Genomic DNA, 14182 nt, shown 5'->3' with positions numbered 1-14182 from the left:
CATATTGTCATTCCAAAATTCGCTTGAGACTGAATATGTCTGTGGTCCTAGTTTGGTTGGGTTTTAGTTTGGGTTGCATCAAGCCTAACCCAACAAGGCCCAAACTTAGGAAGTTTGGTTGTCACTAATTTTTTTTTTTTTAAATTTTTAAGAATGTTGTTGGATGTAATATGTTACAGAGAATGTTCGTGGTGTGATTTGAATTAGATCGATCATGTGATATAATTGTAACCCATCTAATCTCGATTATGAAATTTTCATATTCAATTTAATTCAACCATTGTTAATAATCACCCAAACCAATCACTATTGATTCGGTTTAATTTAGGAGATTAGTACGGTTATTAATCAATTTTGTGTTATTGGATTGAATTTTTTTAAACTAATATAGACTTTAATTTAAAAGGTCAATTAATTTAAATTTAATGAACTTAGAGTGCCTTTGATTAGTAATATTTTTCAAGAAAAATAACTATTTTCTACCCAAAATATTTGAAGTCTTTGATTGGCGCAAATTATTTTCTCACTTTGGGTCAGGGGTAGATCAAAATTTTGAGGGAAGGCAGCCCACGTTGCACCCGCTGAACTGTTTGCCTCAATGAAGCCGCCGCACCCGCCGAACTGTTCATGCTTTGCAGCGGCCGCCGCTCGCCTCCGACGGAGCCGCTGCCGCCGCAGCCTCCATCCGTCCATCGACATTGCAAACCAACAGTGGAACGGTGGAAACCAACTCCATCGACAGCCTCACCTCCATCGCAAACCAACTCCATCACAGCCTCCATCGCAAACCAACAGTGGAACGGTGCACGTCGGCAGGTGCAACGGTGGATCTGCAACGGGAGAAACAAGTGGGTTTGGGGGGAAAGAGAGAGAGAGATGGGGGGAGGCAGGGAGGAGAAGTGGGTTTGGGGGAGAGAGAGAGAGAGAGAGAGAGACAGGTGGGGGAGGCGGAGGTGGGTTTGGGAGGTAATTTTATGAAAAATAATGGTAATTAAATATTAAAAATTTGAAAAATATAATAATTTTTAGGTTGAAAATTAAGTTAATTAAATATTAATAAATTTTAAAAATTATTTTTTTATGTAAGTTTTATTTTTGTAATCAAATATACCCTTAAATTAATTATAAATAATATTAAATATTTAACAATAAAAAATATATATATAAAACAGACAACATATAATAATGATTATAAATCTAACTACAAATATGCAATTAAACATTCAACCAAACTAACAACTAACAAACAAAATACAAACTTACAAATCCAAATTACAAGTCCAATCAAACCAACAAACAACAACGTTTCATATCAAAATTACAAGTTTAAATCAAACCAATAAACAAAAAACAACTAACAACAATTATATATATATATATATTTGTAATTTAAATAACATAATTTTACATGTATGTAACTGTTAATTGAACCGACTTATCGATTAGGCTATTTTTTTTAACTAAATCAAAATCAAATATATTTTAAATTTATAATTTTCGCTTTTGGTGGATTAGTCTATTAGTGAACACCCCTAATATGTTATTTAATATTAAACATAGAATATATAATTGAAATAGGGTTAAAAAAGAATTAGAATCTATAATTATGTGAATAATTTTGTAGGTAAATTATATAATTGGTTCGAAATTATATAATTTAAAAATATAATAGAAATAATAAAAAAATTTAAATGTATAAATAAAAATGTGTAAATACATAAGGTAAAATATGTATTTTTCCAATTAAATTAGGGTGATTATTATTAAAGTCGCTAAACCCCAGATTAAGCATAATAAGGAAAGATAATAAACCCAGGTTAAGGGACAAACCCCAAACAACAAGGCATACTGATCCCAGGATTAGTGCTATGATCTTGTTTTTGCCTTCCGCTGTGGCTGCGAACAGGACAACTCCTCAACTGCCAATAATCTATTTTTCTATTGTCTTATTATCCAAATTTGTATTTTTAATTATTTTTTTGAATCTGGGGGTGCTGAATTTACTGAATTGCCCTTGTTAGTGGATCCTGAAAAAGGCTGGGTGTCATCATGCATGTGTCCTTGTCTCATGAGCTCCTGACACCCCTCAAATTTGAAAAACTCATTAATAAAATATCATTGTAGATAAATAATAAAAAAATAGTTAAATTTATATTTTTAATTTTTTATAATTACTCAAAATTTTATTATCTTGATTATATTTTTAAACTTAATTTTAATTTTTTATATGTGTAATAATATAATTTTGTTATTATTTTAATTATATTTTTAGATCTGTATTTTTGAGTTATTTTAATTTTTATGTATATATAAAATTATGGAATAGATATTATATTTTATTTACGTTAAAATATATAAATTAAATTAATTTTTAAAAATAAATTATAATAAAAAATTAAAATATAAGAGTTCGAAGAGAAGTTAATAATTAATTAAGCTAAGGGGCCTATATTAGGAGTAGAGGGCAAATTCAAACTGGGTAGCCATGTTTTTGATCCGCGGCCTCGAGATTAGCCCACAGAAGTTCAAACTACTATCTGGCCTTCGTCGTCTTCTCCGATTCCCTGTCTCTTTCGGCAACTTCTCTCGTTGCAGGTACAGCCATCACCGTCCAAAGAACGTCCATTTTGATCTCTCAATACATTGAAGCCATTCCAAAATCATGAACCCTACAGCTCTTTGTTTCGTTTGGTTCTTCACATTCTGCACTCGTTTTGCCGCTAGTCTGAACTCCGATGGCTTCTCTCTTCTGGCCCTCAAAGCTGCCATTGTTTCCGATCCCAAAGAGGCTCTGTCCACTTGGTCCGAGTCCGACTCGACCCCGTGCCATTGGGCCGGTATCGCCTGCGATCACGACCAGCGAGTAACCGCCATTTCCCTCTCCGGTAAGGGCTTCGCCGGCTACATCCCCTCCGAGCTCGGCGCTCTTCTCTCTCTCCGCCACCTCTCTCTATCTCACAACAACTTCTCCAAGCCCATTCCCGCCCACCTCTTCAACGCCACCAGCCTTCTCTCCCTAGACCTCTCTCACAACTCTCTCTCCGGACGCATTCCCGACCAGATTACCAACGTTCAGACCCTGACCCACCTGGACCTATCCTCCAATTTTCTTAATGGGTCCTTGCCCGAATACCTCAGCAATCTGACCCGCCTCGGCGGAACGGTGAATTTGTCCTACAACCGCTTCTCCGGCGAGGTTCCGGCGTCGTACGGACAGTTTCCGGTTATGGTCAGCTTGGATCTCGGGCACAACAACCTCACCGGAAAAATACCCCAGGTGGGTTCCTTGCTGAATCAGGGCCCCACCGCGTTCTCCGGCAACCCCAATCTATGTGGGTTTCCGCTCCAGACGCCATGCTCAGAACCAGAAGCTCAAAACCCTAAGTTCCTCTCGAAGCCGGAAGACCCTAAAAAGCCGAATTCTAGAAACGGGCTTGGGGAGAAAGAGACGGTGAAGTCTGGGTCAGCGACGGTTCCGATAATTTCCGGCATCTCAGTGGTGATCGGAATGGTGTTTGTGTCGGCGTGGGTGTTCCGGAAAAAATGGAGGTCCGGCGGGGGCAAAACGGGAAAGGAAAAGATGGCGGAGGAAGGGGAGGCTGCGGCGGCAGCGGGGAGCGAGGAAGGGCAAAAAGGGAAATTCGTGGTGGTGGATGAGGAAGGGTTTGGGCTGGAACTGGAGGATTTGCTGAGGGCATCGGCATACGTGGTGGGCAAGAGCCGAAACGGCATCGTTTACAAGGTGGTGGCGGGGAGGGGATCCGGTGAGGTGGTTGCAGTCCGGCGCCTGAGCGAGGGGGACGCCACGTGGCGGTTCAAGGACTTTGAGGCCGAGGTGGAGGCCATCGGTAGGGTCCAACATCCCAACATCGTGCGGCTGAGAGCTTATTACTACGCCGATGATGAGAAACTTCTCGTTTCTGATTTCATCCGCAACGGAAGCCTGTACACCGCGCTGCATGGTAACACTCCTCTTCCTGAATTTATTTTCATGGTAATGGATCATTCCTGCAAGCTATTAGCCATATTATTTGGTACCTAAATGACACTTAGGGCTACAATTTAGGTTATATAATATAATTAAAATGTCTAAAATATTTCTCATCCAATGCGATGAGGTAGCATGAGGCGGTGAGAAACATGACTAAAATACCTCTCAGTCAAGACGGCAAAACGCGGTGAGGCGTGTGAAGTATTTTGGTCTTTTGTGATGCATTGTGTAGTTCAAGATGTAGCCTAAAAGGTACCAATAGCATGATTCCATTGGGAATAATATTTGTGCATTCATATACTATATTATATTATGTCATATCAAAGTAGATTGTCCAAGTAATTTTTTCGGATTTGGTATTGTGAACTTAGGAGTCATCTTCAGCTAATACTTTCGACAAAATCCTATTTTCCAAACTCGGTTTAAGAATCAAAAATGTGTTTTGAGGTTAATTAACTCTTGCTTGGGTATTTCAAATGGAAAATGCTATTGGTACATCCATTTTGTACATCTTAGGCTACAAAATGGGGTATTATGACAAAAAACCCCTCATGAGGCGCATAGAGGCGCGTGAGGCTCATGGAGAGGCGCAGGATATTTTGGTCATAATATCCCTTGTGTAGGCCAAGATGTACAAAAATGGTGTACATGTAGCATGATCCATTTCAAATGCAGTTTCAAGCTTATTGAGCCAAATTTGAAACTTTAGTACAAGGTCATATAGGTTTCAAAACAAGAAGCAAGATGCAAATGCAACAAGAGCTCATCGGCATTCTTTAGATTAACAAGCATTTTATTTAGCTTTTATGGGTAAAGGAACTTAAAATTGTCCTGCATTTGAGCCAAGCAGCCCAATCATTTGAATCGACTAACAATTCGAGTGGATGACTTGAACAGAAGCAACACGTAAAGGGTTGGTCTTGTTGGATCGGTTTGCTAGTTATTCTCTTGTGTTTTGAAGTGGATCCAGGCCTTGACTGAGACGGCCATCAGTAGCTGAAATCAGTGTTTTGCCTTTCTGTTTGTTTTATTTTTGTGCATCTGCCACTGCCATCATGGACATGTAGTTCAGTGGTTAGAAAACTTGCCAACTCGCCTCGGTTATCGCAATACATTATCGAGATTTTAGAGGAAAAAAGTAGTCCTCCGCGAGAGTGGTTGGACGATTGAATCCAATCGAAGAAATGAAGTCGAGTGGATTCCAGAAGAATGTGGGGCTCATTAAACATGCAAGTTGAGAAATGGAGTACGAAATGAACTCCAATTCTAGAATGAAATAGGGCCTGAAACTGCAGACTTTTGCTTTTCATTGTGAAAAATAGTGCGTATGCTACTTCTTCCTTCTTGTTTATGTGAATTCACCGTACCATCCCAGCCCCAACTGTTAACTGTCTACCACTCCCTGAGGGTCGGAGTTCAACTCCAACCCAAAAAAAGAGCATTTTAGATAGCAAGCTAATGAGGAGCTCCTTGCCCTTTCCCTTTCATGCATTCCCGAAGAAGAACCAAACAAACAAATATCAACCGCATGTAGGAATAGTGCTTTGGACACTAGGAACTGTCTATTTGGACCCTTCAGGATGTGAGAGCTTCAAAACCAGGTGACTGCAGCGCCTGGAGAGTGCTTTACTCTCTTCTTGTCTTTCTCCTGAGATCTGAGCCATTTATGTTTGATCCCACATATTTCAGACAACTCTCCTGTCCGGTACTGTCGTGTGGCCTACCCCTTCAAGGCATGCATTAAAATGAAAATAATTTGCTGACAATGGTCCCTGCTGTGGTAACCATCAGAGCATGGCTAGGTGGGCCTAAATTATATTGTGACATATAAGACGAAAAAGATGGACCACTTGCTCGAGTTTCACATCATGAGTTTGAAGGTGCATGTGGGGTTTGTCTATGTTTCATTCTTTTGGGGTGATTCTTTCAATTTGACCATGTAAGAACATTTAAGTTTTGTTCTTAAGGAAGTTTTGTTTTTGATAATTGGAGCTTAAAGTTTCGGCCTGATAGGGTAGAAGAATGCGTTTGTTATGAATTGGTTACAAGTTTCAGCCCGGCATGGAAGAGGAGCTTGCACGTAGTTTTCATCGATGGTTTCTTCGTTTTGGAGATCATGGTGTTACACCATTTGCTTATCTTTTGGCCTTTATATTGCAGGAGGACTGGCCCATCCCTTGCTGCCATTATCGTGGGCAGCGAGGTTGAAGATCGCTCGAGGGATTGTGAGGGGTCTCATGCACATTCACGAGTGCAGCCCCAGAAAACACGTCCACGGGAACATAAAATCGTCCAAAATCCTTCTCGACGATGACCTCCACCCGTATGTTTCCGACTTTGGACTCACCCGTCTTGTTTCAAGCACCTCAAAGCCCAGCAATGGCACCTCACGGAAGCAGAGCTTCGAACAGATCATAGTAAGCCCCAAAAGTTCTGCCTCTTCATCCATCGTGTACACGGCACCTGAGGCTCGAGCTCCTGGAAGCAGGCTGACGCAGAAATGCGATGTTTACTCCTTCGGGATCGTGCTTCTGGAGATCCTAACAGGACGTCTGCCAAGCGGGGGGCAAGAGAGTGACGACGGCAAGGGACTGGAGAGCCTTGTGAGGAAGGTGTTCCGAGAGGAAAGAGCCCTGTCTGAGATCATTGACCCGGCGCTGCTGCACGAGGTCCAGGCCAAGAAACAAGTTGTCGCGGCGTTCCATGTGGCGCTCAACTGCACGGAGCTCGATCCTGAGGTCCGGCCAAGGATGAGGACGGTTTCGGAGAGCCTTGACAGGATCCGATAGTGATGGAGGAGCGGAGCAGAGTAGAGTAGAGGGAAAGCTTACAAGTTCTTGTAGATCTTTCTTCATCTTCTCCGCTAACTTGTAATGGTTGAATGTTGTGAGTGTTGAATGCATTATGAGTTCACCATCTTGATGGATGATTGTTTTTTTTATTAACATGTTAGAATCGAATTGTGCAAACTAATAACGATAAATAAAATTAAATGAAAAAAAAAATAATATATAAAAAATTAACGTGTAATTATTGATCAAATTCATATTTTTATCTCTTTATTTTCACTTTTTTTTTATGTGAATGTTTGAACTTCTTAATGTTTGATTATACTTGTGAACATGATTTTTGAGTCAATTTAATCATTATATTTTAATATTTTTTAGTAGATAATATAATTTTTTTGTTATTTTGATTACACTCTTGAACTTGTATTTTTTAATCAATTTAATTTTTATTTTTTTATATTTAAAAAATAAAGTAATAAATTATATGAGTTAAATTAATTCAAAAATATATTTTTAAGGGTATAATTGAAATAAGAAAAGTTTAAGTTGTCATACGAAAAAAAAAGTCAAAGTATAGGGATTAAATTGACTTTAAAATATAAGTCTAAGTTTTAATTAAAATAACAAAAAATTCTAATGGTCACTCAAAAAAAAATAAAAGTACAAGAGAAAATATAATTTTAGCTTGTGATTATTCCACAACAAAAAGATAATTCATTACCTAAACTAAACTAATTTTACGACGTCAAATAATTGGTGGTACCATATATCGAAACTTTAGGAAACTACAAAACACATGAGACACACAACCACAATAATCTAGATATTTATTTTCATAGATTATTAGGAGTGATTTATGAATTACTGAACTAGAATTACTTATTTATAGGTATCAAATCGTAATTATAAGAAAATTAGATTTCTCAAATCTATCTTAATTTCTTATCTAAAATTATCATAAGATAAAGATGATCCGACACATTTCTTTTTTTTAAATTAATTTCATTAGATAAAACAACAATCTTAATCAAAATATAATTTAAGAAACCTCATAAAAATAGAACACAATGATAACTCGAGATATGGCCATGGAAGAGAGTGACTACTACAAGCACAAAAGAAGTGAAAGGCATTGGACCACACACCCTTTAAAGTTGGTAAACAATGAACCTTTTGGGAGTTTAAACCCTAGGAACCTAACCCTAGTTATCAAAAAGCAAAAGCAAAAGACAAAAGGAAGGAGTGGGTTCTCACATGGGCTCTTATTCTCTCCACACCAACACCACTTTGCTTTTCATTTTGGGGTTCAATGTGTAAAGCATTGACTTGTAACTTTCCCTATCCCTTTCGGTCTATTTGTGAAGCCCAATTGACTTTTTGAGTTTACTTTTAAGACTATGATTTTTTTTTTTTTTTAAATGTAACTTAGATTGTGGCTTGAGAGTAAAATTACAATTTCATCATTTCTTATCTCTAGGAAGAGATTTAAAATAAGGAGAGATATATTATCTCAACCATCTCATTTTCACCGCCCACTAATTTGTGCGTTATGTTATCTTCGTTGTTGAGTATTAGTGATGTAACGTTAAAACTCGACTTAATTCTTAATCATTTAGTGTTTATAGTGTTAGAAGGCGATTTAAATATTAACTACTTAGTATTTATAGCATTAAAAGTCCATTATAGATGAATTTTGGTTGACTAAAAGTTTACTCGAGCCTTATTTGTTAGCTAGACAAAATCTAATTTGGATGTTGAGTGTGAAAGAAAGAGCAGCTAGCATCTTAGTATTGTGCAAATTGTTTTCTATGAATTATTTAAGAAAAAAACAAGTCTAGTAGGAGACGGATCATTACAAATATGTATTTAGAGTTTACAAATAAAATTCATAATTAACCAAAAAATAAACACAATTGTTTTAAACCCTTTCTCTAAAAAAAAAAAATTATCTACTAAAACAAACTAATTACACTCTATAGTCATTTTTTTTTTCCAGATAATGTACCTAAATTGATAATGTGATAGGGTCAAGACTGACAGAATCAAAACGTTTAAATAAAAAGAAAGATTTGTAAAATTAGTTGGCATGGTCAAAACTAGTAAAGTGACTATAAAATGCAATTAATTTGTTTAAAGGGCTAAAAATGTTTCTTTTTAAAAAATGAGTTAAAAACTAAATTTTTATATACGATGTGATTAGTTTTTGTAATTTTCACTTTCTTACTATTGTTATGGGTATATCTTACTATTGTTATGGGTATATCCCGCACTACTTGACCCAGCAGGGCAGGTCAATCGCCTAAACTCCAATAGACCCAAGCTCATTAAAACAAGGTCATACGTCGTTGAAATCCGAACTTAGATCGCGGAACCAAACAAGCTCTCAGCGAGCTCTTAGTGATATACCTAACGAATTTCTAGCGATACTTTTAACTCGCTGGCCTAACCGTACAACTTGCCGAACAAATTGTCTAACTCGCATAACAACATTGCTGTTAACTAATCGGAGGCAGGGACCAACCTATTTTATCTGATGCAAACCAGATTTCTGGTAATACAGAGTCCTACTCCTGTTTTTATGGAATTGATAAAGACATCTTGTCCCCATGATGTCATTCTTCTATTTTTGTATTTTATATAATTGTAAATACCTCTCACTATAAATATGAGTCAAAAACACTATTGTGGGCAGAAGACAACAAAAAATAACATACTATTACTCTGTCGGAATACCAGAAGACAATTGTGGAGTAAACATCATTATAGCCGAATCACGTAAAAATTTTACGTGTTCGTTCTATTTTATTCTTCTTCCTTATATTTCGATTTATTTATTCATTATAGGTATATGAATCACAATCGACTGATTCAGAACGTCAACAGTTACAAATTTACAATAATAACAATAATAATAGCAATAGAATGTTGTATGTGAAATGGCGAAACTCATCGGGCATTCACAATAGTCCAATAATCATATATATCATGTAATTATATGAAAATATAAACTATACTTACAGAAAAAAGCTACGTTATACTCTTATTATAAGATGAATCATCGTAGATAAAAAGCATATATGAATTGACATATTAGAATTTTGGTCTTTCAAAATGGCACAAAATCCAAAACATTTGTTCTTGTTCTTTGTGCCTATATTTAGATGCATTTTGCACTTTTATCACGATTCGCAATAATTGTAAGAATTTAATATGTAAAATGAGATAAATCTGATCGAGTCTTGTGAGAAGCAACTTATATGAGTTAAATTGAGCTAAAAACTAAAATATATATTTTTTTATCACTAAACACTTTAATTATTCTCTAAATAAAAACACACTCTTAAATTTTAAGGATTGACAGTAACCTCTTTTGATTTTACAACTCTATTTACACTTTCGTTCTATAATTGTTAAAATTGTTAACATATAAAATATTTTCTTATTTTATCTTCTCCGCCTTTTATTCTCCCTATTCTATTTGACTAATTAGCCAGAATTCAGTAGTTTATCAATTTTTTTCTTTTTCTTCAATTTAGTAATGGCTAAATCATCGTCGAATTAGAAAGAGAAAAAGACCAAAAGATAGTCAAATTTTTAGTAATTTACCATATAGGTAGAAGAGAATGAGCGAAAGAAAATATGACAATATTTTTGTTATATTAAGATTTTAACATATGTAAAAAAATACAATTAAAGTTGTTAAAAAAAAAGACTAATAGATTAGGTTGCATAGAAACGGAATTAAGATACGATGCGAAATAGAAATAGAATGATAACTTTTTTTTTTAAGAAAAGAAACATAAATGTGACAAAAACACATAAATAAAAAGATATAGGGATCTTTTTTTGTAAATATAATTTTTTATATAAAATAATTATTTAACTAAAAAAATAAATATAAAATTCGTAATACATTCAAATAAATATAGCCATAAACTCTATTATCTATGAACCATAACTTATTAATTAAAAATAAAAAATAAATTTAAAAAAAATCAAACATAATACAAATAATAAATTTAAAAATTTATTTATTTTTAAAAACAAACAATAAATTTAAAAATTTTGAATTAGAGATAAAAAAAGTTTGTCTCAAATATTTTCGATAGAAATGTATTTTTAAATTGAAAACATATTTTTAATATTATAAAATAATTTTAAAATATTTATAAAATTATAAAAATAACTTAAAAATATCTTTCTCATCTTTTTAACATTTTAAAAATATCAAAACCACATGTGTATCATGATTCATAACTAACGGACAGACATAGAGTGTAATTTACACTTCAAAAATAAGATGGAAAATGCTATTTGCATATAAGCATCTTTACATAATTCTTATAGGGATGATAAATCACGATATATTTTGTTTATCTCCTTCTCTCTCTCCCCCCTTCCCTTGCCACTGTAACCTCACCTGTTGCCGTTCTTCGCCTCTGCTTGCTCTTGCCGCTGCAACTTCTGTCGCCTCAGTCTTCTCACCTTGACGCCTCGGCCGTCTCATCGCGTCGTCTCGGTCGCCTTGCTGCCTCGTCGCTGCCGTCGCCGTCGCCGCCACCTTACCTTTGGGGCCAACTGTAACGGCCCGCCTCCCAAAGCTCCCGTGCACCAAGAGGATCCGTGAAAATGTCATTACTAAAATGATATCGAACAATTACACAACTATACCTCACACACAACCCTTATTAAATCATAATCTTTCCTTATTATAACATCTCATAATCATATTTACAAAACCATTCATCACTTGGGCCCACTTGGGCTTACATAACATAAGTCAATCTCAAAACATGAACATTAACCTTAACAAAGGCACAATGACACCCAGAACTTAGTCTCAGGAGCACTCTGCACTTGCTATCACGACTCAACGATCTGGACCCGACTTTTTCGAGCGTACCTGTCAACTCCGGCTATCCTCTATCTGGAATGATGAAAAGCAAATGTGAGTCATGAGACTCAGCAAGCTCTAGAAAAAAAGGCAACTGGTTACGGATAGAACTCTTACCAACATCCCATGTAATTCATGCTAATGCGACCATACCGTGTCATGATCCATACGTGCCTTACTTCTAAATGCATAACATAAAATCAATTGCACATAAAGGGTCATTGGGGCCCACATAAGCCATACAATGGCACCTAAGTCCCACATACAAACCTGTTGGCAACCTTTTATAGGCTACCATATCATCACTATTCCAAACATGCTCTCTCCTGTCATCATATTGTTTTATCCTGCCGTTGCCGTGGGACTCTAACCCTCGGTCTTATCGTGGACCACATCACTGTGGGTCTCACCCCAAGGTCTTACCATGGCCACTTCCACCATCCATACTCAACACTTAAAACCACACATTCTCTCCATACAGTGCAACAAATAAGAAATGCAACGACTTTTGTAACATAAACGTTATGACAAGGCCCCCATAAACCAAGCATCAGGTCATGCTACGCCCACATAAGAATTCACACATGTGATATGCCTCTAAATGCACTGGCTCACTTAAAAAACCCAAGTTAGCTCTTAGACTAATCGGGTCATGCAAATGTCCACACATCCCATCACACACAAAGCATGTCCCAGCAGTGAATGCAATCCAAGCCCTATGCAGCACGCACATCATGATATACACAAACCAAGGCAAGAATCTGGCAGTATTAGCTCTTTTGGCCCGTTTAACACTTATCGTAACAGTCGATGACTGGCGCCCATACATCCAGCCATCAACTGCCAAGACCAACGGTAGACAGTAAGTGGCTTTGTACCCCATGCCCTTAAGACACACATTAAACTTAGTCACTTAAACCCATTATTTCGCACACTTTACTCATGACAACATAGACCCCATTATGTCATTCACATTCTCATCTCTTCTCATACACAAGAAACCATCTTAATATACATGTTACCACACATTATACTTTTCCCCAGTAAGACTCTTCACATATCCCAATTAAACCGTAGTTCAATCTTCTAAGAACCTAGCTCCAACGGGTTCGACATCATTCTCAAAGGAAAACAGAGCGATACGAAGCTTCGTTATGGTCGAAATAAAAGACACCTATACATCATTGCTTAACTCATTCTATTAACAATAAACTCATTAATAAAATATAAATCATAGAGTGGTTACCACGCGGATTATTATTATTAATATGTGGAATCGAGTCTCGGTGAGGGAGGGAATAGAATACAAGAAATCACAAAGACTCTCACGGGAAATAAAGAACATGAGGAAAGGGTTAGGAGTTTGTCTTTATTTGATCGATTCTTGCCTCTTCTGTGCTCCCAGTGCGAAGTAAAATATTTTATAGGAAGTAACAAAATTATGACTTATGTTAATCAGATCTAACCGTGTAAATAGTATATTTTAATCGTATAAAATTCATAATTTAAATATATAATATTTATATTAATTTTACTCACTTATTTGAGCACTTTTCACACTTGAATAATCCCCAAATCTCTCATTTCCCCTTATTTTTTCCTATTTTCTGAGCTGCCCGCGTTCCCCCCTCTTCCTCTCTCATTTCTCTTTCTTTCCCTCTGTATTCGCTGGCTTGAAGAAGGCCGAATTCAGCCTTTAAATTGCCTAAGATTTCTCTTTTTACACACAATCCAAGTGACTTTTAAGCCAGAAAAAGAAATGGCCAAGACAAGGCCACGGACATGCATACACACATATATATATATATATATATTTTATATCCCTCCCAAACTCTCTCTCTCTCTCTTATGTTTCAACTTAAAAGAAATGGCCACTTAGCCCACATGGGCAGTCCAGTTGGTCAAGAAGGGGGGCACAAAGTGCCTTTCGTGGTGAATCTTAAACCAAGACTAAGGATCGAGTCTCGCAAGCGGCAGTGTGGGGTACCTCTCTCCAAAGTGAGATGGGGCTCCTTGTGCGCGATGAGCCCGGGTCTAGCCACTACGTCCGGCTAAGTCACCACGATTAACCTCCTCTCACGTTCTGTTTGGCTGGATGTGGGGGGCGCTCGGGATGAGCGATTTCACCTTTTGAACCAAGAAATGGCCACTGTGCTTGCCTGGACAGCTCAGTTGATCAGCAACAATAAAGTTGGAACAAAAGAAATGGCCACTGTACATTAATTAATCTCCAACATACCCACAGTCACTCACTTATAAACATATTAATTAATTAAATTAAATTTAATTTCATTTAATTTATTATTATTGTTATTATTTTTAGTATATTTTATTTTATTATTTTTATAAATATTTTTAATTAATTTAATTAATTATCTTAATTTTTTATTTCTTTAAAATATCATAAATAAGTATTTTTTCACTCAAATTAATTATTTTTAATTATCTCTAAATTTTTTAAATGTTACTTAGTGTGAAAGGGAGAGAGATGACATTAAACATTTGAGT

General features: G+C 36.3%; 1 protein-coding gene across 1 annotated transcript; it reads left to right on the top strand.

Moving 5' to 3' along the window:
* The first annotated feature begins 2469 nt into the window (after positions 1-2469).
* Positions 2470-6917, top strand: LOC127788964 (receptor protein kinase-like protein ZAR1). The gene is made up of 2 exons (XM_052317684.1): positions 2470-3962; positions 6152-6917. The coding sequence occupies exons 1-2, from the start codon at positions 2663-2665 to the stop codon at positions 6778-6780; spliced, it is 1929 nt and encodes a 642-aa protein (XP_052173644.1). The 5' UTR covers positions 2470-2662; the 3' UTR covers positions 6781-6917.
* Positions 6918-14182: the final 7265 nt, after the last annotated feature.

The sequence above is a fragment of the Diospyros lotus genome, chromosome 13 (assembly GCF_014633365.1).
Source record: "Diospyros lotus cultivar Yz01 chromosome 13, ASM1463336v1, whole genome shotgun sequence".
Lineage (NCBI taxonomy): Eukaryota > Viridiplantae > Streptophyta > Magnoliopsida > Ericales > Ebenaceae > Diospyros > Diospyros lotus.
Note: the sequence above shows the minus strand (reverse complement) of the source record. Positions and strands in the feature narration are given on the sequence as shown.

What these genes read in the sequence shown, in the direction of transcription:
- LOC127788964 (XM_052317684.1), top strand. Translation starts at nt 2,663, where the DNA reads ATGAACCCTACAGCTCTTTGTTTCGTTTGGTTCTTCACATTCTGCACT. An exon ending in CCTGTACACCGCGCTGCATG is followed by an intron (nt 3,963 to 6,151) that starts GTAACACTCCTC and finishes TTTATATTGCAG; the next exon opens with GAGGACTGGCCCATCCCTTG.